We start from the raw sequence: 24,622 nt of genomic DNA on the forward strand, positions 1-24,622 counted from the left end.
GGGGCGATGGGGGAAATGTGGGGGTCGGGATGGGGAGTGGGGCGGGGTCCCCCGGTGAGGGGGGCGGGCCGGCGGGGGGTGCAGAGACCCCTCAGGTCCCTCCCGCTCCCTGCAGGGGGACGAGCCCGGCGAGAACCTCGTGCTGCACAAAGCCACGCCAGGTACCCCAAAACCCTCCCGTGACCCCCCCAAATTCCCCAACACCCCCTCAAACCCTCACCCCCACTCTCCCCCCAGGCTTCGCGCTGCTGCTGGCCCGGGACGCCCCCCACCCACCGATTTTGGGGGGCCCCAGCCCCACCACCGAGGATGAGGACCTCTCCCCCCACGCTGTGTAGCGGAGTGGGGGGGCGACCCCAGCACCTTTTTTTGGGTGGGGGGTACCCCGTATGGCATCACAGCACCCCGGATGGACACCCCCCCTCCCCTCACCCCCCAGCACAGCCTCCACCCCACACCTGCACCCCAAAAAAGCAGTTTGGGGAGGGGGGAGCACCCCAAACCTCCCCCCCCACCCGCTGGTGGCAGCACGAGTTAGGAGGGCACAGACCCCCCCCCCCCCACCCACGCGGGCACAGGGACCCCCACGTCCTCCCCCACCCCCCAAAATCGCACACAGCAGCCGTTAAATAAATTTTAATGCAAATTATTAGTGATTATTATTAATGGGGGGGTCCTGCCGGGGGGGGCTGGTGGTGTCCCCTCTCCCCCCGGGTTAGAGGTGAGGGAAAGCAGAGTGGGGGGGCTCTGTGTGCCCCCCCGGGTTAGACCCTGAGCACCCACCCTGCGGTGGGGAGGGGGTCCCCAGCACCCATCCTGCAGTGGGGAGGGGGTCCCCAGCACCCACCCTTGTTGGGGGAGGGGGGAATGAACCCCTCCCTCCCTTTTTGGAGTTTAGCCCTGAGCCCCCCCAGCGTGGGGAGGGCAGAAATTCCAGTTTCTCCCCAAAACCAGAAGCGGGGAGCCCCCAGCCCCCCACAACCCCCCTGGGAGGGTAGGGGGGGGTCCATCCCCCCCTTATCCCCCCACCCCACCGATTCTGGGGGTCAGACCCGGGACTGGAGGGCTCGGGGGGGGTCGCGCTGGGGGGGCCCTGGGCTGCTGCTGCCGCTGCTGGAGGAGCTGGAGTGGGGAGGTTTTGGGGGGCCCCCCCGGCTTTTCAGGGTGCTGAGCCGGGCGTCCAGGGACAAGGTTCGGGGGCGTCCCCTCCTGGGGGGGCTGGGGCTGCGCAGGGGGGGCCCCTCGAACAGCGACAGCCACGGGGGGGGTCCCCCCGGGGCGCGGGGAGCCCCCCGGTGCCGCGCCAGGATGTCGGTGACCGCCGCGATGTCATCCGAGGGGTCAATAGCTGCGGGGAAACGGGGGGGTCACCGGGGGTGGGGGGGGGGGAGGAGCAGCCCCAGACCCCCCCATGGACCCCCGGCTGCTGCAGTGTGGGGTGGGGGGTGTGAAAGACCCCCCCAAACAACCCCCCAGCCCCCCGTGGGTTCCTCTCAGAGGGTGTGGGGGGGTTTGGGGGTCGCTTCATTGCCGCCCCCCCAGCCCCATGGCCATTCTGGGGGTGCTGTTGCAGAGTTGGGGGGGTCTCTGGGGGTCCCCCCGTGTCCCCCCCGTCACCTGTCACTGTAGTAGGAGCTGAGCAGAGCCCGGATCTCGGCTGAGACGTTCTCCTGCAGCAGGAGCCCCTCGCCCGGGGGGGTCCCGGGGGGGCCCGGCGGGGCTGGGGGGCGCGGGGTGGGGGGGGAGCAGCAGAGAAATGGGGGGACAGAGAGGGGGGACAGCAGAGTTAGGGAGCGAGCAGAGAGCAGAGAGGGGGAGACAGAGCAGAGCCCCCCCAAATTCCTCCCCACTCACCCGTCTGGTGGTACAGGGAGCCCTGGGGGGGCAGCGGGGCCGGGGGGCGGCGTGGGGGGGGCTCCTCCATCCGCATCAGCTCCTCACAGCACTGCTTCCACTGCGCTGGGGGGGGACAGCGGGGCATGGCACAGACACCCCAAAATCTGGGCTGGGGGCATGGCACTGACCCCCCAAAAATCCGGGATGGGGACAGTGGGGATGTGGCACAGACCCCCCAAAAATCCGGGATGGGTGCAAGGCACAGACCCCCCAAAAATCCGGGATGGGGACAATGGGAACGTGGCACAGACACCCCAAAAATCCGGGGTGGGGGCAAGGCACAGACCCCCCAAAAATCCGGGATGGGGACAGCGGGGATGTGGCACAGACCCCCCAAAAATCCGGGATGGGGGCACAGCACAGAGCACCCCAAAAATCCGGGATGGGGGCAAGGCACAGACCCCTCAAAAATCCGGGATGGGGGCAAGGCACTGACCCCCCAAAAATCCGGGATGGGGGCATGGCACAGAGACCCCAAAAATCTGGGATGGGGACAATGGGGATGTGGCACAGAGCCCCCCAAAAATCCGGGATGGGGACAGCGGGGCATGGCACAGAGCCCCCAAAATCCCGGGGTGGGGACAAGGCACAGACCCCCCAAAAATCCGGGATGGGGACAGTGGGGATGTGGCACAGACCCCCCAAAAATCCAGGATGGGGGCACAGCACAGAGCACCCCAAAAATCCGGGATGGGGGCAAGGCACAGACCCCTCAAAAATCCGGGATGGGGGCACAGCACAGAGCACCCCAAAAATCCGGGATGGGGACAATGGGGATGTGGCACAGAGCCCCCCAAAAATCCGGGATGGGGACAGCGGGGCATGGCACAGAGCCCCCAAAAATCCGGGATGGGGACAGCGGGGCATGGCACAGAGCCCCCAAAATCCCGGGGTGGGGACAAGGCACAGAGCACCCCAAAATCCCGGGATGGGGACAATGGGGACGTGGCACAGAGCCCCCAAAATCCCAGGGTGGGGACACCGGGGATGTGGGACAGCGACTCCCAAAATCCTCTGCCTGACCACATCCCATTTCCATCTTTGTCCCCGTTCCAGTTCTCATCCTTGTCCTTGTCCCCATTTCTCTGGGGTCCTGCTGGGCTGGGAGGGTCCCACAGGGATGTGCAGGATCCCATAGGGATGTGTGGGGTCCCACAGAGCTGGGAGGGTCCCACAGGGATGTGCAGGGTCCCACAGGGATGGGAAGGGTCCCACAGGGATGTGCAGGGTCCTGCAGGGATGTGTGGGGTCCCACAGGGATTTGTAGGGTCCCACAGGGATGTTTAGGGTCCCACAGGGCTGGGAGGGTCCCACAGGGATGTGCAGGGTCCCACAGGGATGTGCAGGGTCCCACAGAGATGTGCAGGGTCCCACAGGGCTGCAAGGGTCCCACAGGGCTGGGAGGGTCCCACAGGGATTTGTAGGGTCCCACAGGGCTGGGAGGGTCCCACAGGGATTTGTAGGGTCCCACAGGGATGGGAAGGGTCCCACAGGGATGTGCAGGGTCCCACAGGGATGTGCAGGGTCCCACAGGGATGTGCAGGGTCCCACAGGGCTGGGAGGGTCCCACAGGGATGTGCAGGGTCCCACAGGGATGTGCAGGATCCCACAGGGATGGGAAGGGTCCCACAGGGCTGGGAGGGTCCCACAGGGATGAAGGACATTCCCACAAGGTTGAAGGGCACTCCCGCAGGTCTGGGGGTCCCAGGGGTCCCAGGGGTCCCGGCTCACCCAAGTCGTAGAGGTGCTGCCCGAAGGCTCGCAGCCAGCGCTGGGCCTCGGCGGCGCTCTCGGCCAGCAGCGCGTGGGTCACCTCCTCCCCGCCCAGCCGGTTGGTGACCGCCACCCCGGGGGGCTGCCCGCGGCCCCCCGCCTCCAGCGCCCGCACCCGCGTGTCCTGCGGCACCCGCGGGGCTGGGAGAGCGGCCCCACGGAGCCACGGGGCCCACAGAGCCCAGAGAGCCCATAGCACCCACAGAGCCCAGAGAGACCATAGCACCCACAGAGCCCAGAGAGCCCATAGCACCCACAGAGCCACGGAGCCCAGAGACCCCATAGCACCCACAGAGCCCAGAGAGCCCATAGCACCCACAGAGCCCAGAGAGACCATAGCACCCACAGAGCCCAGAGAGCCCATAGCACCCACAGAGCCCAGCCCCACATTGCCCATAGCACCCACAGAGCCCAGAGACCCCACAGAGCACCCACAGAGCCACGGAGCCCAGAGACCCCATAGCACCCACAAAGCCCAGAGAGCCCATAGCACCCACAGAGCCCAGCCCCACAGAGCCCACAGACCCCATAGCACCCACAGAGCCCAGAGAGCCCATAGCACCCACAGAGCCCAGAGAGCCCATAGCACCCACAGAGCCCAGCCCCACATTGCCCATAGCACCCACAGAGCCCAGAGAGCCCATAGCACCCACAGAGCCCAGCCCCACAGAGCCCAGAGAGCCCATAGCACCCACAGAGCCCAGCCCCACAGAGCCCAGAGAGCCCATAGCACCCACAGAGCCCAGCCCCACAGGGCCCAGAGACCCCACAGACCCCAGAGAGCCCATAGCACCCACAGAGCCCAGAGACCCCATAGCACCCACAGAGCCACGGAGCCCAGAGACCCCATAGCACCCACAGAGCCCAAAGACCCCGCAGAGCCCATGGACCCCACAGAGCCACGGAGACCCCACAGAGCCCATAGAGCCCAGAGAGCCCATAGCACCCACAGAGCCCAGCCCCACAGAGCCCAGAGACCCCATAGCACCCACAGAGCCCAGAGACCCCACAGAGCACCCACAGAGCCACGGAGCCCAGAGACCCCATAGCACCCACAGAGCCCAGAGGCCCCATAGAGCCCATAGAGCTCACGGACCCCACAGACCCCGCAGACCCCACAGAGCCCAGAGACCCCATAGCACCCACAGAGCCCAATCCCACAGAGCCACGGAGACCCCACAGAGCCCCCACAGAGCCACAGAGTCCAGAGACCCCATAGAGCCCACGGACCCCACAGACCCCATGGACCCAACGGAGCCCACAGATCCCACAGACCCCACAGCGCCCAGAGACCCCACAGATCCCACAGAGCCCACAGACCCCACAGAACCCATAGACCCCATAGAGCCCACAGACCCTGCAGACACCAAAGACTCCACAGAGCCCACAGAGCCCAGAGACACCAGAGCCCACGGACCCCACAGACCCCACAGAGCCCACGGACCCCACAGAGCCCACGGACCCCCCAGATCAAACAGACCCCAGAGACCCCACAGCCCCAGAGACCCCACAGCCCCACAGACCCCAGAGACCCCAGAACACCCCATAAACCCAGAGATCCCCATAGACCCCAGAATACCCCATAGACCCCACAGCCCCCACAGCCCCCATAGACCCCACAGACCCTGCAGACCCCAGAACACCACAGACCCCACGGCCCCCACAGACTCCACAGCCCCCACGGACCCCATAGATCCCATAGACCCCACAGCCCCCATAGACCCCACAGCCCCCACAAACCTCGAACCACCCCGAGCCCCCCACTCTCCCCCTTTCTCCCAGCACCCACCACACCCCCACGTCCCCTGGATCCCCCATCACCGCCGTAACCCCACAGTCCCCCACACTCCCCCACTCTCCCCGTGCCCCCCAGAGCCCCCCGGCCCTGGTGTCCCCCATGTCCCCGTACCTTGGTGACAGCGATGGTCAGGGTGGGCTCCTGCCCTGCCTCGGCCTCGCCAGCGCTGCCGTAGCAGAGCAGCCCGGGGCCCCGCAGGACGCAGAACAGGGGGGCCCCGCTCGGCCCCTCAGCCCCCGGAGCCTGTCCCGAGACCCCCGGAGCCCTCAGCACCCATGGGTGACCCCACAGCACCAGCGTGTCCCCCCCATTTCTGCACCCACACAGCCAGACCCACCCCCACCAGTCAAGAGCCGCTGGTGGGTTCGTGCCATCCCTGTCCCCATCCCTGTCCAAATCCCTGTCCCCATCCCTGTCCCCATCCCTGTCCCCATCCCTGTCCCTATCCCTGTCCCTGTCCCCATCCCTGTCCCCATCCCTGTCCCTGTCCCTGTCCCTGTCCCCATCCCTGTCCAAATCCCTGTCCCCATCCCTGTCCCTATCCCTATCCCTGTCCCTGTCCCTGTCCCCATCCCTGTCCCCATCCCTGTCCCTATCCCTGTCCCTGTCCCTGTCCCCATCCCTGTCCCCATCCCTGTCCCTATCCCTGTCCCTGTCCCTGTCCCCATCCCTGTCCCCGTCCCTGTCCAAATCCCTGTCCCCATCCCTGTCCCTATCCCTATCCCTATCCCTATCCCTATCCCTATCCCTATCCCTATCCCTGTCCCCATCCCTGTCCCCATCCCTGTCCCTATCCCTGTCCCTGTCCCTGTCCCCATCCCTGTCCCCATTCATGCCATCCCTGTCCCTGTCCCTGTCCCCATTCGTGCCATCCCCTGTCCCCATCCCTGTCCCCATTCGTGCCATCCCCTGTCCCCATCCCTGTCCCCATTCCCAGCTCTGTCCCCGTTCTCAGCCCATTCCCAGCCTTTGTCCCTTCCCATCCCTGCCCTTCCCCTCGTGTCCTTCCCAGCCATGTCACTGTCCCCACCCCGTCCCCCTGACCACATCCCACGCCCATCTTTGTCCCCGTCCCTGTCCTGCTCTCATCCCTGTCCCCATTTCTCCACCCACCCCCCTTATCTGTGTCCCCATCTCCATCCTTGTCCATCCCCAAGGCTGGCCTTGTTCCTGTCCTTCCCCCTGTGCCTGTTCCCATCCCCATTCTGCCCCCATCCCTGTCCCTGTCCCATCCTTGTCCTCATCCCCATTCCTATCCCTGTCCCTGTCCCTGTCCCTGTCCCTGTCCCTGTCCCCGTCCCCGTCCCTGTCCCTGTCCCTGTCCTTGTCCCTGTCCTTGTCCCCGTGTCCCTGTCTCCATTTCCATCCCTGTTCCCATCCCCTTCTCAGCCCTTTCTCCACCCCAATCCCATCCCTCATCCCTCACATCCCAATCCCATATCCCGATCCCTGGTGGCTGCAGGGTCTCTGTTCCCACAGGGATTTTCATCCAGCCCATCCCTCTATCCCACACCTCTTTCCCATTCCCGATCCCATTCCCTTACTGCAGCCACAGGGTCCCAGGTACCACAGGGGTGTTGATACAACCCATCCCTCTATCCCATTCCTAATCCCATTCCCAAACCCATTCCCAATCCCATCCCTCTATCCCATTCCTAATCCCATTCCCAAACCCATTCCCAATCCCATCCCTCTATCCCATTCCTAATCCCATTCCCAAACCCATTCCCAATCCCATCCCTCTATCCCATTCCTAATCCCATTCCCAAACCCATTCCCAATCCCAATCCTCTATCACATTCCCAATCCCATCCCTCTATCCCATTCCTAATCCCATTCCCAAACCCATTCCCAATCCCAATCCTCTATCACATTCCCAATCCCATCCCTCTATCCCATCCCTAATCCCATTCCCAAACCCATTCCCAATCCCAATCCTCTATCACATTCCCAATCCCATCCCTCTATCCCATCCCTAATCCCATTCCCAAACCCATTCCCAGTCCCAATCCTCTATCACATTCCCAATCCCATCCCTTTATCCCATTCCTAATCCCATTCCCAAACCCATTCCCATTCCCAATCCTATTCCTAATCTCATTCCCAAACCCATTCCCAAACCCATCCCTCTATCCCATCCCTAATTCCATTCCCAATCCCATCCCTCTATCCCATTGCCAATCCCATCCCTCTATCCCATTCCTAATTCCATTCCCAATCCCATCCCTCTATCCCATTTCTAATCCCATTCCCAAACCCATCCCTCTATCCCATCCCTAATCCCATTCCCAAACCCATTCCCAATCCCATCCCTCTATCCCATTCCTAATCCCATTCCCAAACCCATCCCTCTATCCCATCCCTCTATCCCGTTCCCAATCCCATCCCTCTATCCCATCCCTAATCCCATTCCCAAACCCATTCCCAATCCCATCCCTCTATCCCATCCCTCTATCCCGTTCCCAATCCCATCCCTCTATCCCATTCCTAATCCCATTCCCAAACCCATTCCCAATCCCATCCCTCTATCCCATTCCCTCACCTGCAGCTCCATTGTCCCTGTCACTGGGAGGCGTTAATATATCCTGTTCCCCTATATCCTATTTCTATATCCCATCTCTATATCCCATTCTCTATCCCATTTCCCCATATCCCATTTCCCTATATCCCATCCCCATATCCCATCCCCATATCCCATTTCCCTATATCCCATTTCCCTATATCCCATTTCCCTATATCCCATTTCTCTCTATCCCATTTTCCATATCCCATTTCCCCATATCCCATTTCTCTCTATCCCATTTTCCATATCCCATTTCCCTATATCCCATTTCCCTATATCCTATCCCCATATCCCATTCCCTATCCCATTCCCCCATCTGCAGCCTCAGCGTTCCCTTCATCATGGCAGAGTTACTAAACCCCATTTCCCGATCCCACCCGGGCTCCCGCTCCCGCTACCCTCCCGGTGCCCTCCCAGTGCACTCCCGGTACCCTCCCAGTGTGCTCCCAGAGCCCTCCCGGTGCAGCTCCCGGTGCGCTCCCGGTCGCTCCCGGTGCGCTCCCGGTGCCCTCCCGGTCGCTCCCGGTGCAGCGCCCGGTGCCCTCCCGGTCGCTCCCGGTGCCCTCCCGGTGCCCTCCCGGTCGCTGCCGGTGCCCTCCCGGTGCCCTCCCGGTGCCCTCCCGGTCGCTGCCGGTGCCCTCCCGGTGCCCTCCCGGTGCCCTCCCGGTCGCTCCCGGAGCCCTCCCGGTGCCCTCCCGGTGCCCTCCTGGTCGCTCCCGGTGCCCTCCCGGTGCAGCTCCCGGTGCGCTCCCGGTCGCTGCCGGTGCCCTCCCGGTGCCCTCCCGGTCGCTCCCGGTGCAGCTCCCGGTGCCCTCCCGGTGCCCTCCCGGTCGCTGCCGGTGTCCCGCACCTGCAGCCGCAGGGTCCCGGTGGCCGCGGCGGTGTCCATGCAGCTCGGCCGGGCCGCCAGGCGGCAGCACATGCGGCCATAGAGGGGCAGCCAGCAGGGGCTCTGCTCTGGGGGGACACGGGGGGGGACACGGGGGGACAGTGACCCCAAACCCACCCCAAAATCCACCCAAACCCACCCCAAACCCATCCCAACCCCACCCCAAACCCACCCCAACCCCACCCCAACCCCACCCCAAATCCCACCCAGTGGGGCTCTGCTCTGGGGGGACATGGGGTGTTTAGGGGTGCCCTGGACAGTTCCGGGGTGCCCCGGGCAGTTTTGGGGTGCCACTGACCGTCGGCGGCGAGGATGAGGTCGTGGGTGCGGAAGCCGTCGTGCACCTGAGCCAGGGACAGCGCGGCGTGAGCCAGCAGCTGGAACCGGGGACACCTGGGGACACCGGGGCACAGGGGACATTGGGGGGGTCACAGGGACACCGGGGCACAGGGACACTGGGGGGGTCACAGGGTCATCAGGGGTCAGGGGACACTGGGGGGACAGGGGGACATCAGGGGTCACAGGGACATTGGGGCACAGAGGGACACTGGGGCACAGGGGACATTGGGGTCAGGGGACATCAGGGGTCACAGGGACACCAGGGGACAGGGGGACATTGGGGGACAGGAGATGCCAGGGGTCACAGGGACATCGGGGGTCACAGGGACACCGGGGGTCAGGGGACATTGGGGGGTCACAGGGACATCAGGGGAACAGGGGGACATTGGGGGTCACAGGGAGATTGAGGGGTCAGGGGACATTGGGGGGGGTCACAGGGACATTGGGGGTCACAGGGACATTGGCGTCAGGGGACATCGGGGGTCACAGGGAGATTGAGGGGTCAGGGGACATTGGGGGGTCACAGGGACATTGGGGGTCACAGGGACATTGGCGTCAGGGGACATCGGGGGTCACAGGGACACCAGGGGACAGGGACACCGGGGGACAGGGGGACATTGGGGGACAGGAGATGCCAGGGGTCACAGGGACATCGGGGGTCAGAGGGACACTGGGGCACAGGGGACACCGGGGTTCAGGGGGACTTTGGGGGGTCAGAGGGACATCTGGGGACAGGGAACATCGGGGGGATCACAGTGGACATCGGGGGTCAGGGGACATTGGGGGGGGTCACAGGGACATCGGGGGTCACAGGGACATTGGGGGGCACAGGGACACCGGGGTTCAGGGGAACTTTGGGGGGTCAGAGGGACATCTGGGGACAGGGAACATCGGGGGGATCACAGTGGACATCGGGGGTCAGGGGACATTGCGGGGGGTCACAGGGACATCGGGGGTCACAGGGACATTGGGGGGCACAGGGACACCGGGGGAACAGGGTGACATTGGAGGTCAGGGGGACACCATGGGGGATTTGGGGGGTCAGGGAGCACAGAGGGGACATGGGCACACATATGACACACGGCTACACACGACACACACGTTCCGCGCGGCACACTCACGGCACGCCGGGCGGCGGCAGCAGCGGCGGTGCCCCGGTGGTGCCCCCGGTGCCCGGGGGGCTGCCGGGCGCCCCGTCCATGGCCGCCCGTGCCCGGCGCCCCGCCGAGCGGCCCAGCGAGCTGCCGAGGCGCGTCGCCAGCTTCTTGGGGGTGCTGGCCTGCGCCCCCCCGCCCGGCAGCCCCGCGCTGTACAGCTCCACCCGCAGCTCGAAATCGGGGCCCGCCTCCGAGCTGGGGGGCACCGCGGCGTCGGTGCCAGCCGGGGACACCCCCCCCCGGTCACCCCCCGGGACCGGGGGGACATGGCAGAGGGGGCACGGCGGGGCAGGGGGCACCCCCAGATCGGCGGGGCAGGGGTGCCCTGGATGGGCACAGGACAGGGCGGGGGTCCCCAAGGTGGAGGGGGGGGATGGCAGGGGTGCCCTGGATGGGCACAGGACAGGGCAGGGGTCCCCAAGGTGGAGGGGGGGGATGGCAGGGGTGCCCTGAATGGGCACAGGACAGGGCGGGGGTCCCCAAGGTGGGGGAGGTGGCAGGGGTGCCCTGGATGGGCACAGGACAGGGCAGGGGTCCCCAAGGTGGAGGGGGGGGATGGCAGGGGTGCCCTGAATGGGCACAGGACAGGGCGGGGGTCCCCAAGGTGGGGGAGGTGGCAGGGGTCCCATGGGGGGTGGCACTGGCCTTGGGGGGGTTTGGGGGTGTTCAGGGGTCCCATGGGGGGTGGCACTGGCCTTGGGGGGGGGTTTGGGGGTGTTCAGGGGTCCCATGGGGGGTGGCACTGGCCTTGGGGGGGGGTTTGGGGGTGATCAGGGGTCCCGTGGGAGGGATCAGGGGTCCCATGGGGGCGTATTGGGGTGCTCAGGGGTCCCACAGAGACGCACAGGGGTGCCATGGGGGGGATTTGGGGGTGTCAAGGGGGGTGCCGGGGTTCCAGGGAAGGGGATGGGGGTTTTGGGGGTCCCGGGGAAGGAGGTGGTGGTGTTGGGGGTCCCGAGGAAGGGGTGTGGGTTTTGGGGGTCCCGGGGAAGGGGGTGGGGTTTTCGGGGTCCCAGGGAAGGGGATGGGGGTGTCTGGGGGTACCGGGGAAGGGGATGGGGGTTTTGGGGGTCCGGGGGAAGGAGGTGGTGGTGTTGGGGGTCCTATGGGAGGGATCAGGGGTCCCATTGGGGTGCTCAGGGGTCCCATAGAGAGCCATAGGGGTGCCATGGGTGGGTTATGGGGGTGTCAAGGGGGGTGCCAGGGTCCCGGGGAAGGGGTGTGGGTTTTGGGGTCCTGGGGAAGGGGGTGTGGGTTTTGGGGGTCCCGGGGAAGGGGGTGGGGGTTTCGGGGGTCCAGGGGCAGGGGATGGGGGTTTCGGGGGTCCCGGGGAAGGGGGTGTGGGTTTTGGGGGTCCCGGGGAAGGGGGTGTGGGTTTTGGGGTCCTGGGGAAGGGGGTGGCAGTTTTGGGGGTCCAGGGGAAGGGGATGGGGGTTTCAGGGTCCCAGGGAAGGGGATGGGGGTTTCAGGGTCCCAGGGAAGGGGGTGTGGGTTTTGGGGGTCCCAGGGAAGGGGGTGGGGGTTTCAGGGTCCTGGGGAAAGGGGTGGGGGTTTCAGGGGTCCCAGGGAAGGGGGTGTGGGTTTTGGGGGTCCCGGGGAAGGGGTGGGGGTTTCGGGGGTCCCGTGCCCCCCCTCACAAGAGCACGGCGCCCTCGAAGCAGATGTCGGTGAGGGTCCTGTCCACCAGCACCGTGGGGGTGTCGTGGATCTCGGCCCCCACCTGCAGCAGCAGGAACACGGCACAGCGGTGCAGCTCTGGGGTGAGGGGGGGGACAGCGGGGGTCACACAGGGCAGAGCAGGGAAAAGGGGGGACCCCCAGCACCCCAAAACTCACCCCCTTTATTCCTGAAGTACTCGGTGTCCTTCCACATCAGCGGGATGCGCAAATCTGAGCGGGGTGGGGGAGGGCAGGAGAGGGGTGAGACCCCCTGAGACACCCCCAGCCCCCCACCCAAAAGGCAGATGGTGCTGTAGGGGAGGGGGATCAGGCAGAAAAGTTGGGGTTCCCCCTCCCCAGAGCCCCCCGGGACCCCCCCATACCTGAGATGCAGACGGTGCCGCGGCACGGCACCCGCTCAGCGCCGGGGCCGCCGTCCGAGGGGCTGCGGGGGGACAGGGGGGTTCAGCAAAGCTCCCCCCACTTTTTGGGGTGCTCCCCCAACCCTGCCAAGTTTGGGGTGTCCCCTGGTAACGCACCCCCACTGCGTGCTCTTCTGGGTTTCCCCGTTCCACCCAAATTTTGGGGTGTCCCTCACTTCTGCAGCCAACCCCCACCCCCCAACAAGGGTCTCTCATCCCACCCACAGGTTTTGGGGTGTCCCTCACTGCTGTGTCCCCCCAGGTTTTGGGGTTTTCCTTCACTGCAGTGTCCCCCCCAAGTTTTGAGGTGTCCTTCCCTGCTATGTCCCCCATGTCCCAGCAGGTTTTGGGGTTTTTGGGATATCCCTCACTGTCCTGTCCCCTGTGTCCCCCCAGGTTTTGGGGTGTCCCTCACTGCTGTGTTCCCCGTGTCCCACAAGGTTTGGGGTGTCCCTCACTGTCCTGTCCCCCATGTCCCCCCAGGTTTTGGGGTGTCCTTCACTGCCATGTCCCCCCAGGTTTTGGGGTGTCCCTCACTGCCATGTCCCCCATGTCGCCCAGGTTTTGGGGTGTCCCTCAATGCTGTATCCCCCATTTCCCCCTAGATTTTGGAGTGTCCCTCACTGCCATGTCCCCCAGGTTTTGGGTGTCCCTCACTGCCCTGTCCCTGTGTCCCCCCAGGTTTTGGGGTGTCCCTCACTGTCCTGTCCCAAATTTCCCCCCAGGTTTTGGGGTGTCCTTCACTGCCGTGTCCCCCAGGTTTTGGGGTGTCCCTCACTGCCATATCCCCCAGGTTTTTGGGTGTCCCTCACTGCCGTGTTGCCAATTTCCCCCCAGGTTTTGGGGTGTCCCTTACTGCTGTATCCCCCATGTCCCCCCAGGTTTTGGGGTTTTTGGGGTGTCCCTCACTGCCCTGTCCCCGTGTCCCCCCAGGTTTTGGGGTGTCCCTCACTGCCCTGTCCCCGGTGTCCCCCCAAGTTTTGGGTTTTTCCCTCACTGCCTTGTACCCCATGTCCTGCCAGGTTTTGGGGTTTTTGGGGTGTCCCTCACTACCATGTCCCCCGTGTCCCCCCAGGTTTTGGGGTGTCCCTCACTGCCCTGTCCCCCGTGTCCCCCCAGTTTTGGGGTCACTCACCGCCGGGCCCCCCTCAGCCGTGCCTCCTGGCGCCGCTGCAGCTCGCCGCCGGCCGCCGCCACCCTGGCCTCGCACAGCACCAGGGTCTTGGTGGTCTCCAGCGCCTGCTCGGGCCGGCTGCAGGCGGGCAGCAGCCGCCGGGCGCCCTCCCGCACCCGCAGCGCCCGCTCCAGGGCCCGCTGCAGCTCCGGCTCCTGGGGGTGACAACATTTGGGGGGTCAGGGGGACCCCAAAATCCCTCTGCACCCGCAGCGCCCGCTCCAGGGCCCGCTGCAGCTCCGGCTCCTGGGGGTGACAACATTTGGGGGGTCAGGGGGACCCCAAAATCCCTCTGCACACACAGCGCTCGCTCCAGGGCCCGCTGCAGCTCCAGCTCCTGGGAATCACAAAATTTGGGGGGTCAGGGAGTCCCCAAAATCCCTCAGCACACACAGGGCCCACTCCAGGGCCCAATGCAGCTCCAGCTCCTGAGAACGGGAATATTGGGGGTCAGGGGGACGCCAAAATCCTTCAGCACAAACAGGGCCTGGTCCAGGGCCTGCTGCAGCTCTGGGTCCTGGGGATGACAAAATTTGGGGGGTCAGGTGGACCCCAAAATCCCTCCCGGACTCTCAATGCCCCCTCCCAGACCTGCTGCAGCTCCGGCTACTGGGGGTGACAAAATTTGGGGGGTCAGGGGGTCCCCAAAATCCTCAGCACCCGCAGCGCCCACTCCAGGGCCTGCTGCAGCTCCGGCTCCTGGGGGTGACAACATTTGGGGGGTCAGGGGGACCCCAAAATCCTCAGCACCCACAGGGCCCACTCCAGGGCCCGCTGCAGCTCCAGCTTCTGGGGGTGACAACATTTGGGGGGTCAGGGGGACCCCAAAATCCCTCTGCACACACAGCGCCCGCTCCAGGGCCTGCTGCAGCTCCGGCTCCTGGGGGTGACAACATTTGGGGGGTCAGGGGGACCCCAAATCCCTCTGCACCCACAGTGTCCACTCCAGGGCCTGCTGCAGCTCCCGCTCCTGGGGATCACAAAATTTGGGGGGTCAGGGGGTCCCCAAAACCCTTCCCAGACTCTCAATGCCCACGCCCAGACCCACTGCAGCTCTGGGTCCTGGGAACGGGAATATTGGGGGTCAGGGGGACCCCAAAATCCCTCTGCACACACAGGGCCCACTCCAGGGCCCAATGCAGCTCCGGCTCCTGGGAACGGGAATATTGGGGGTCAGGGGGACCCCAAAATCCTTCAGCACAAACAGGGTCTGCTCCAGGCCCCGCTGCAGGGCTGGGTCCTGGGAATGGGCAAATTTGGGGGGGCCAGGGGGACCCCAAAACCCTTCCCGCACCAATAGCACCCACACCAGCTCTGGCTCCTGGCAACAGGGACATTTGGGGGGGTCAGGGGGACCCCAAAATCCCTCCCGGACTCGCAATGCCTGCTCCCAGACCCGCTGCAGCTCCGGCTCCTGGGGATGACAAAATCTGGGGGGTCAGGGGGTCCCCAAAATCCTCAGCACCCACAGTGTCCACTCCAGGGCCCGCTGCAGCTCCCGCTCCTGGGGATCACAAAATTTGAGGGGTCAGGGGGTCCCCAAAACCCTTCCCAGACTCTCAATGCCCACGCCCAGACCCACTGCAGATCTGGGTCCTGGGAACGGGAATATTGGGGGTCAGGTGCTCCCCAAAATCCCCTCTGCAGGCACAGCGCCCAGTCTAGAGCCTGCTGCAGGTCTGGGTCCTGGGAATGGGCAAATTTGGGGGGTCAGCGGGACCCCAAAACCCTTCCCACACCAATAGCACCCAAACTAGCTCTGGCTCCTGGGAATGGAAATATTGGGGGTCAGGGGGTTCCCAGAATCCCTCAGCACACACAAGGCCCACTCCAGGGCCCGCTGCAGCTCCGGCTCCTGGGAACGGGAATATTGGGGGTCAGGGGGACCCCAAAACCTTTCCTGCACCAATAGCACCCAAACTAGCTCCGTGTCCTGGCAATCACAAAATTTGGGGGGTCAGGGGAACCCCAAAAGCCTTCCCGGACTCTCAATGCCCACGCCCAGACCCATTGCAGCTCTGGGTCCTGGGAACGGGAATATTGGGGGTCAGGGGGACCCCAAAATCCCCTCTGCACCTGCAGGGCCCAGTCCAGGGCCCACTGCAGCTCCGGCTCCTGGGGGTGACAAAATCTGGGGGGTCAGGGGTCCCCAAAATGCCCTCAGCACCCACAGGGCCTGCTCCAGGGCCCGCTGCAGCTCCGGCTCCTGGGGATGGGCAAATTTGGGGGGTCAGGGGGACCCCAAAATCCCTCCCGGACCCACTGCACACACTGCAGCTCTGGCTCCTGGCAATCACAAAATTTTGGGGGTCAGGGGGTCCCCAAAATCCCTCTGCCCCCACAGCAGCTCCGGCTCCTCCCACATTTGGGGTTCAGGAGGGCCTGGGGGAAATGTGGGGCTGGGGGGCGCCTGCTGGGCACCCCCAAACCCAACCAGGCCCTACACACACATGGGGGGGTGTCCCACATAATTTGGGGGGTCCCAGCCCTGTGCCCTTAGGGGTCCCAGCTGCACCCACACATTGTGCACCCCATAAATTTACCAGGCACCCCACAAACGCCTCGTGCACCCCACGGATTTATCAGGGACCCCGCAGGGAATCCGTGAACCCCAAAACCAGATGGTGCACCCCAAAAACACAGCAGAGCCACGCACCCCAAAAAACAAATCCTACACCCTAAAAAAACACAGCCCTCACACCACAGATCCATCCTGCACCCCAAAAATCACATCCCTCACCCCACAGACACATCCTGCACCCCAAAAATCACATCCCTGACCTCACAGATCCATCCTGCAACCCAAAAACACATCCTTCACCCCAAAAAACACATCCCGCACCCCGAAAAACACATCCCTCACCCCACACACCCTTCTTGCACCCCAAAAATCACATCCCTGACCTCACAGACCCATCTTGCACCCCAAAAAAACACATTCCTCACCCCAAAAAACACATCCCTCACCCCACAGACCCATCCTGCACCCCAAAAAATACATCCCTCACCCCAAAAAACACATCCTGCACCCCAAAAAATGCATCCCTCACCCTACAGATCCATCCCGCACCCTAAAAAACTCATCCTTCACCCCACAGACCCATCCTGCACCCCAAAAAACACATCCCTGACCTTACAGACCCATGCTGCACCCCAAAAAACACATCCCCTCATGCTGGGGGCCGCACCTGGGCTATGGGACAAGTTTATAATAAACTATGAAGAGCGACCTACCCTTGACCCTGAGATGCTGAACAAGAAAAAGGGATGCTGGCTATACGTTGAGATAAAGACAGGATGTATAAAACCCAAAGAATGCTTAGCAATGCTAAATTAATGCACCAATTAGAAGTTAGTTAAAGCCGCATGCATGCCTCGTGCACAAAGCCATCCAATCATATCATGCATGATCACGGCATGATCGCATGTAAGGAAGTAAAAAACTGTATAAATAAATGTATGTAGCAGCGAATAAACGGAGCTTGCTTGAGAATCTACATCGTGTCGGTGTGTGCTCCCTTCACCTGGCCACGACATTCTGGTGACCCCGACGTGATTCAGGACGGACAAGCGGACGCGAGAAGGTGAAAATCCCGTCTGCTCGAGAGAAGCAGGAGATTTAAGAGGAAAACGTGGCCACGGCTGACCGGTGAGTCAGGCAGACTGCGGTCTGGACGGGATGGGTTCAGCTGTATCAGCGATTGAAAAAGCTACTGTGGATGGACTATTGAGTCTTAGTAAGAAAATAGGGCATTCCATCCCTCGGCAGGAGCTGACAGAATTTTTACTTTGGTGTAGGCGAAGGGGGTTGCTCGCGACTACCGGACAATTATTTTCCCAAGATCAATGGGCAAAAATCGGGGAGGAGCTATGGGAGAGTGTGCAGACAGACTCTTAGGGAAGTAAGCAGCTGGCCCGGACTTATCGTGCAGTACGGCTCATGATTGAGCAAGTACATGCAGATGCAGAAATTGCTGCTGCACTACAAGATGCACTGTCTAAAGCATCTAAGGACCAGGATGACGGGGAAGAGAACTTGATCGAGTGGGGTCCCTTCCATGAGCCTGCACCCCCTTATTCTCCTCCCGGGAAAGTCGCTGCTCCAGTACATAAGGGGGCTTTCGATGATATTATCATCCCTGGGACCCTGCTGCCAAAGCAGCCAGGAAGCCACAGACACCGACAGCACCCCCTGAGCCTGAAGATATGGAAACACAGCCAGAAAACATACCCCTGCCTGAAGATCCCGATGAAATGCAGGATAGCAGGACCCCTGAGCATGTTAACCCTTACAAAGACTTAGTGGAAGAGCTGAGAAAACAGCGACAACACATGGCAGACTTAATAACTGCTGTTAAGGATAATGATGGACAAGGAAGCAAAGGCAGGCGAGGGCAGCTGTATAACGAAGCTCTGGATACAGTAAAAGCAGGGATTTTAAACATTGAAGACCAAATAACGAAGTTAGAAAAGAGGAACTGGGGCGGCAGGGAAGGGATAATTAGAGCGATACAACAGAGTTATCTATATCAGAGGGACACAAGGAATTGAAGCGGTTATTAGGAGCAGGCGAGGGCTTAACGGAAGAAGAAAAACAAGAACTGGAGGAGGAATTAGAAGCAGGAATGTTGAGAGAGGAGAGAGGGAAGGGGTATGATGACAAAGTGTTTAAGAGATTGAGTGACGTGAACAGAAAGCTGCCAGGCCCCAGAACCACCAAAGGATCCGACCTTTGATCCATGGCGTCGCTGGAAGGGGTTCATTACTCAGGGAAATTTAAGTGGAGAGGTGGTCCTTGAACCGATAATATCAGCTCCGGTACGGGCTACAGCAGATGGACCAGGATGGGCTCCCTTAGAGTGGGGTTTAGTATCCAAGATGCAACAGAATATTATGGCATTTGGGCTACATAATTCGGCAGTATGAAGGCAGATGACTGCATTCATGAAATACCAAGAGCTCGTGCCCGCTGATATCTGGATGCTTATGGAAACTCTGATAGGACCGCCAGCTTACACCTTATTCTTGGTAAAATGGCAGGAAAGGCTGGAAGCCAAGCAACTAGAGAATTTACAACTTCCTAATGGGGACCCCCTTAGAATTGCGACCCTCAGTATGCTGATGGGAAGTGGTGAATATAGGGATCCACAGAGGCAAGCCGCTCTTCCACCCAGGGTGTTTTCACAAAGCAAGGCTGCTGCCTTGGAGGCTTTCCATGCTTTGCCGCAAATGGGCAAGCCTAGCCCCCCCTACTTACAAATACAACAAGGGGAAAATGAACCATTTCTAACATTTGTGGATCATATAAGAGAATCAATGGATAACACCCCCGACTTATCCCAAGAAGTTCAAATGACATTAGTTAAGGAAGTGGCCACACAAAACGCAAACCGAACCTGTAAAAAATTAATAGCGACCCTTCCCCAAGGCGCATCCATAGTACAAATGGTGGACATCTGTTCAAAGGCACCCTGGGAGGAAGAAAAGCAAAAGGCATTAAAGCAAGGAGGGCTAGGAAAAGGTGATAAGGGACAGGGCGCATGCTATCTGTGCAGGAAAATGGGGCACCTAAAGAAGTCATGCCCCAACAAAGGGGGAGGGAATGTGCGAAGTGGGGTGTTCACGGGTACCTGTAATCGTTGTGATAAGTTTGGCCATAGATCTGCTGAGTGTCGATCATGCTTTAAGAAGGATGGAACCCCCCTTCCGGGAAACCCCCAGAGCCGCGGGTTGGGCGCGGCTCCGAAATACCCAACTGGAACAAGGACAAGTCGCGGCTGCCTCCGTGAACTCGCCGCCGCCACAGCTGGGAGCACAGGAGTTGATCTGGCCGTGGCAAGAACCGTAACTATTACCACGAGTGAGGTGACTGTGGTAGATTCCACAGCCTCTGGACCATTTTGGGGGGAATTAAGTGCTTTATTGATTGGCCGTTCATCGGCAAGTAAGCAGGGAATATTTGTATTGTCCGGGTTAATTGATGCAGACTATGAAGGAGTTATAAAGATAATGCTTAAAATCTTTGCACCGCCTATTACAATTAACCAAGGAAGCAGGATAGCACAACTTATTCCTTTCCGTTCTCAAAAAAAAGCAGAAAAAAGGGGAACGGGAGCCTTTGGGAGTACGGGAAATACAGCCGGCCCGCTAGTAATGTTTACCACAACTATACAAAAAGATAGGCCCTTGCGAAAGGTATTGATAATGAGAGGGGAGGAAAAATTACAAAACAAAGAAGAAATGATGCTTGACACCGGCTCAGATGTCACGATTGTTCCCCTAGCAGCTTGGCCTGAACATTGGCCTTTACAAACTACTGCTACCGTGGTTAGTGGAATAGGTGGTGAATCACAGACCTTACAAAGTGTACAACATGTTAAAATATTGGATGTACAAGAGCAGAGACAGGCATGGGTACGCCCTTATGTTATGCATACACCTCTCTGGATTTTAGGAAGAGGTGCTATGGCTCAATGGGGCATGAGATTACAAACACAGGATTTTTAGCAGCGGCCACTGAGGAGCAGAGGTTGCCAGTGGCAAAGATCCAATGGGAGTCAGATACTCCGGTTTGGATACCTCAGTGGCCACTGCCTGAAGAAAAGCTGCAACCTCTGAAAGAATTGGTTGAGGAACAATTAAAACTTGGGCATATCAAAACATCATTTAGTGAATGGAATACCTCTGTGTTTGTAATAAAGAAAAAATCAGGGAAGTGGAGATTATTACATGACCTAAGAGCAGTCAACGCAGTAATGAAACCTATGGGGGCATTACAACCAGGTTTGCCTTCCCCAGTAGCTTTACCCCGGGATTGGTATTTGTTAATAGTGGATTTAAAAGATTGCTTCTTTTCTATTCCTTTACACCCACTGGACACGGAGCGATTTGCTTTCAGCGTACCCCAGAAAAATACCTCTCGCCAGCGTTACGGTATGAATGGACGGTCCTGCCACAAGGCATGCGTAACTCACCTACAATCTGCCAATGGTATGTCGACTTAGCCACCCAAGAGTGGATAAAACACCACCCTCAGGTAATAGTGTATCATTATATGGATGATATCTTAATAGCTAGTCAGGAGGGTATAACTCAGGAGATGGAGAAGGCATTAATCGAGGCATTATCAAAATATGGCCTGCACATCGCTCCTGAAAAGGTACAAAGAGGTAGCCCATGGTTGTATTTGGGAATGATGGTAACTGAGACGCGGATACGACCAGGGAAACTCAAGATAAATAACAATGTCAATACTGTAAATGATTTGCAAAAATTGGTGGGGGATATACAGTGGATCCGCACTCGGTGTGGAGTGACCAATGAAGACTTAGCTCCCTTATTTGAACTATTGAAGGATACAACAAATCCTGCAGAGCCTCGAACTTTAACACCTGGTGCACAAAGGGCCCTACACAATATTGAACAAAAAGTGTCGCAACAACAGGTATATCAATATGAACCTAATTACCCTGTGATTGTTATTGTTTACGGCCCTGAACGTAGTCGCTCTGCGATCATTGCTCAAGAGGTGGACAAAAAGTTATGTGTTTTAGAGTGGGCATTTCCACCCTCTCAATTGGCTGCTTCAGTAACTGCCCCACAGGAAAATATTGGGGTCCTATTGTTGAAAGCGAAGGACCGAGTACAATTGGTATTCGGAATAGACCCTGCATTGTACATTTTGCCTTGGAAAACGTCGGAGCTAATTCAAGAGTGGTCACTCTCATCCATGACTTTTGCCTTGGCTGTAAATGGAATCCAAATCTCTGTCCATTACCCTTCTCATCCTCTTTTTAAAACCACGGCCGTTATTGCCAGAGCCCCTATATTGGAAGAAAAACCAATTGATGAAGCACTTGCTGTTTTCACAGCTGCTAGTGGGAGAACTGGAAAGTATGGATTTGCATGGAAGCTTAAAGGAAAGTGGGAAACAAAAATTTGGACTGATGCAGGGCAATCCGTTCAGGTTTTGGAATTAAAAGCTATTGTTATGGCCTTAACGCAATTCTTGCATCAACCACTGAATTTGATTTCAGATTCACAGTACGCCATTGGTTTATTAAAACGAATTGACCGTGCAAAACTGGGGAAAATAGGCACGCCCGAAATATCAGAATTAATAATTCGAATGAAAGGATTGATAGAGGAAAGGAGCCATTGTATCTGGTGCACTCACATGGAAGCCATACTAATATCCCAGGATTCTTTACAGAAGGCAATGCAATTATTGATCATGCTGTAGCAGGGCCAATAACCTTAAAGGGCTTTGAGGCGGCACGACATGCTCATGAGTTTTTTCACCAGTCGTCGCACGGCCTGGCCGTGACACCCTCACCCCAAAAAACACATCCCGCACCCCAAAAATCACATCCCTCACCCTAAAAACACATCCTGCACCCCAAAAGACACACTCCTCACCCCACAGATCCATCCTGCACCCCAAAAACCACAACCCTAAACCCACAGATCCATCCCTCACCCCAAAAAACAGATCCTTCACCCCAAAAACCACATCCCTCACCCTACAGATCCATCCTAACCCCAAAAAACACATCCCTCACCCCACAGATCCATCCTTCACCCCAAAAAACACATCCCTGACCTTACAGACCCATCCTGCACCCCAAAAAACACATCCTTCACCCCAAAAAACACATTCCTCACCCCACAGATCCATCCTGCACCCCAAAAAACACATCCCTCACCCCAAAAAACATCCCTCACCCCACAGATCCATCCTGCACCCCAAAAAACACATCCTGCACCCCAAAAAACACATCACTCACCCCACAGATCCATCCTTCACTCCAAAAAACACATCCTGCACCCCAAAAACCACATCCCTCACCCTACAGATCCATCCTGCACCCCAAAAAACACATCCTTCACCCCAGAAACCACATCCCTCACCCCACAGATCCATCCTGCACTCCACAAATCACCCCAAAATTCACCAAAAACCCCCAAATTCACACCCAACACCCTCAGGCCACCCCAAAATTTTTCCCGGTACCTCCGGTTCCTCCATCCCGATCTCCCCCCCCCTTCCAGTGACGTCATCACCTATAAATAACCCCCCCCCCGCTGCCAAAATTTTGGGGGTGAAGGACCCCCCCAAAATCGCCCCTCTTGTGATTTTGGGGGGCTCCTCACTCATGGGGTGAATTTTTTGGGGGGTGAGGAGCTCGTTCCCCCCCCCCCCCACCCCCGGAGCCCCCCGACCCCGGGGTCCCCCCGGGGTCCGGGAGCTCCTGGGGTGGGGGGGGGGGGGGATCCCCAAATTTGGATTTAGGGAGTGGGGGGTCCCCAAAAATTCCCACCTGGATGCTGGCGGCGATCTGGCGGATGTAGAGCATGTTGAGATCCTCCAGGATCCGCAGCCGGCGACCCCCCCCAACCTCCATCGGGACCCCCCCAAAATTATTTTGGGGGGTTCCCCCAAAGCCCCCCAAGGGGGTTCGGCAGCATCCAGATCTGGGGGTGTAACGGGGGTTCGGTTAAACCCCCTCCCTGTCCCCCCAAATCAGCATCACCGCGCTTTACCGAGGGAGAAAAATGGGATTTTTGGGATTTTTGGATGGAATTTTTGGGGGAGGTTTGGGCTCCTCCCCCTGGAATTTTGGGGGGGCAAATTGTTCGGGGTCTCCAAATCGCCGCCCCCTCGCAGGGAACAAGGGGGGGACTGTGCTGGGAAAGGGCAGCGGGGGCGGCGGGGGAGGGGGGTGGGGATGGGTTTTGGGGGGGCAGGGAGGGGTGGAGGAATTTTTTTTTGGGGGGGAGGGGGAAGATTTGGGGGGAGGGGAGAGGTGGGGAGCAGGGTTTGGGGTGCAGGGTATGGGGTGCAGGGTTTGGGGTGCAGGGGGGGTTCAGGCAGGGAGGGAGTGCAGGGTTTGGGGTGCAGGGATTGGGGTGCAGGGAGAGGATTAGGGCAGGGTTTGGGGTGCAGGGTTTGGGGTGCAGGGTTTGGGGTGCAGGGAGAGGATTAGGGCAGGGTTTGGGGGGCAGGGTTTGGGGTGCAGGGTTTGGGGTGCAGGGAGAGGATTAGGGCAGGGTTTGGGGTGCCGGATTTGGGGTGCAGGGTTTGGGGTGCAGAGTTTGGGGTGAGGGGGGGGTTCAGGCAGGGAAGGAATGCAGGGTTTGGGGTGAAGGGAGAGGATTAAGGCAGGGTTTGGGGTGCAGGGTTTGGGGTGCAGAGTTTGGGGTGAGGGGGGGTTCAGGCAGGGAAGGAATGCAGGGTTTGGGGTGAAGGGAGGGAATGCAGGGATTGGGGTGCAGGGAGAGGATTAAGGCAGGGTTTGGGGTGCAGGGTTTAGGGTGCAGGGATTGGGGTGCAGGGAGAGGATTGGGGTGCAGGGTTTGGGGTGGAGGGGTTCAGGCAGGAGGGGAATGTGGGGTTTGGGGAGCAGGCTTTGGGGTGCAGGGTTTGGGGTGCAGGTAGAGGATTAGGGCAGGGTTTGGGGTGCCGGATTTTGCGTGCGGGGTTTGGGGTGCCGGATTTGGGGTGCAGAGAGGGAATGTAGGGATTGGGGTGCAGGGTTTGGGCTGCAGGGTTTGGGGTGCCGGATTTTGGGTGCCGGATTTTGCGCGCAGGATTTGGGGTGCCGGATTTTGCGTGCAGGATTTGGGGTGCACGGTTCGGGGTGCAGGATTTTGCGTGCAGGATTTGGGGTGCCGGATTTTGCGTGCAGGATTTGGGGTGCACGGTTCGGGGTGCAGGATTTGGGGTGCACGGTTCGGGGGACACGCAGAGGACGCGGTGCAAGGTTCGGGGTGCGGGGGCGGGACGCGGGGTGCCGAGCTCGGGGTACGGAGCCTGGGGGTACCGGGGACGGGAAAAGGGGTGCGGGGAGGGGGCGGGGGGCACCGTGAACCGGGGCTGCGGGACGGGGCTGGAGGAAGAGGAGGAGGAGGCGGGGAAGGAACCGACGGGGTCCCGTGCGGGGGAGGCGGGGA

At 60.3% G+C, this 24,622-nt stretch overlaps 1 protein-coding gene across 1 annotated transcript; it reads right to left on the reverse strand.

Moving 5' to 3' along the window:
* Positions 1 to 1,527: 1,527 nt before the first annotated feature.
* Positions 1,528 to 23,362, reverse strand: RTKN (rhotekin). Its single transcript, XM_077782683.1, has 12 exons — positions 22,990 to 23,362; positions 13,631 to 13,824; positions 12,457 to 12,518; positions 12,251 to 12,304; positions 12,053 to 12,170; positions 10,380 to 10,610; positions 9,218 to 9,312; positions 8,881 to 8,987; positions 5,579 to 5,710; positions 3,628 to 3,793; positions 1,855 to 1,959; positions 1,528 to 1,720 (listed from the first exon to the last, which is right to left on the reverse strand). The coding sequence occupies exons 1-12, from the start codon at positions 23,071 to 23,073 to the stop codon at positions 1,614 to 1,616; spliced, it is 1,455 nt and encodes a 484-aa protein (XP_077638809.1). The 5' UTR covers positions 23,074 to 23,362; the 3' UTR covers positions 1,528 to 1,613.
* Positions 23,363 to 24,622: the final 1,260 nt, after the last annotated feature.

This window comes from Lonchura striata, chromosome 4, assembly GCF_046129695.1.
Source record: "Lonchura striata isolate bLonStr1 chromosome 4, bLonStr1.mat, whole genome shotgun sequence".
Lineage (NCBI taxonomy): Eukaryota > Metazoa > Chordata > Aves > Passeriformes > Estrildidae > Lonchura > Lonchura striata.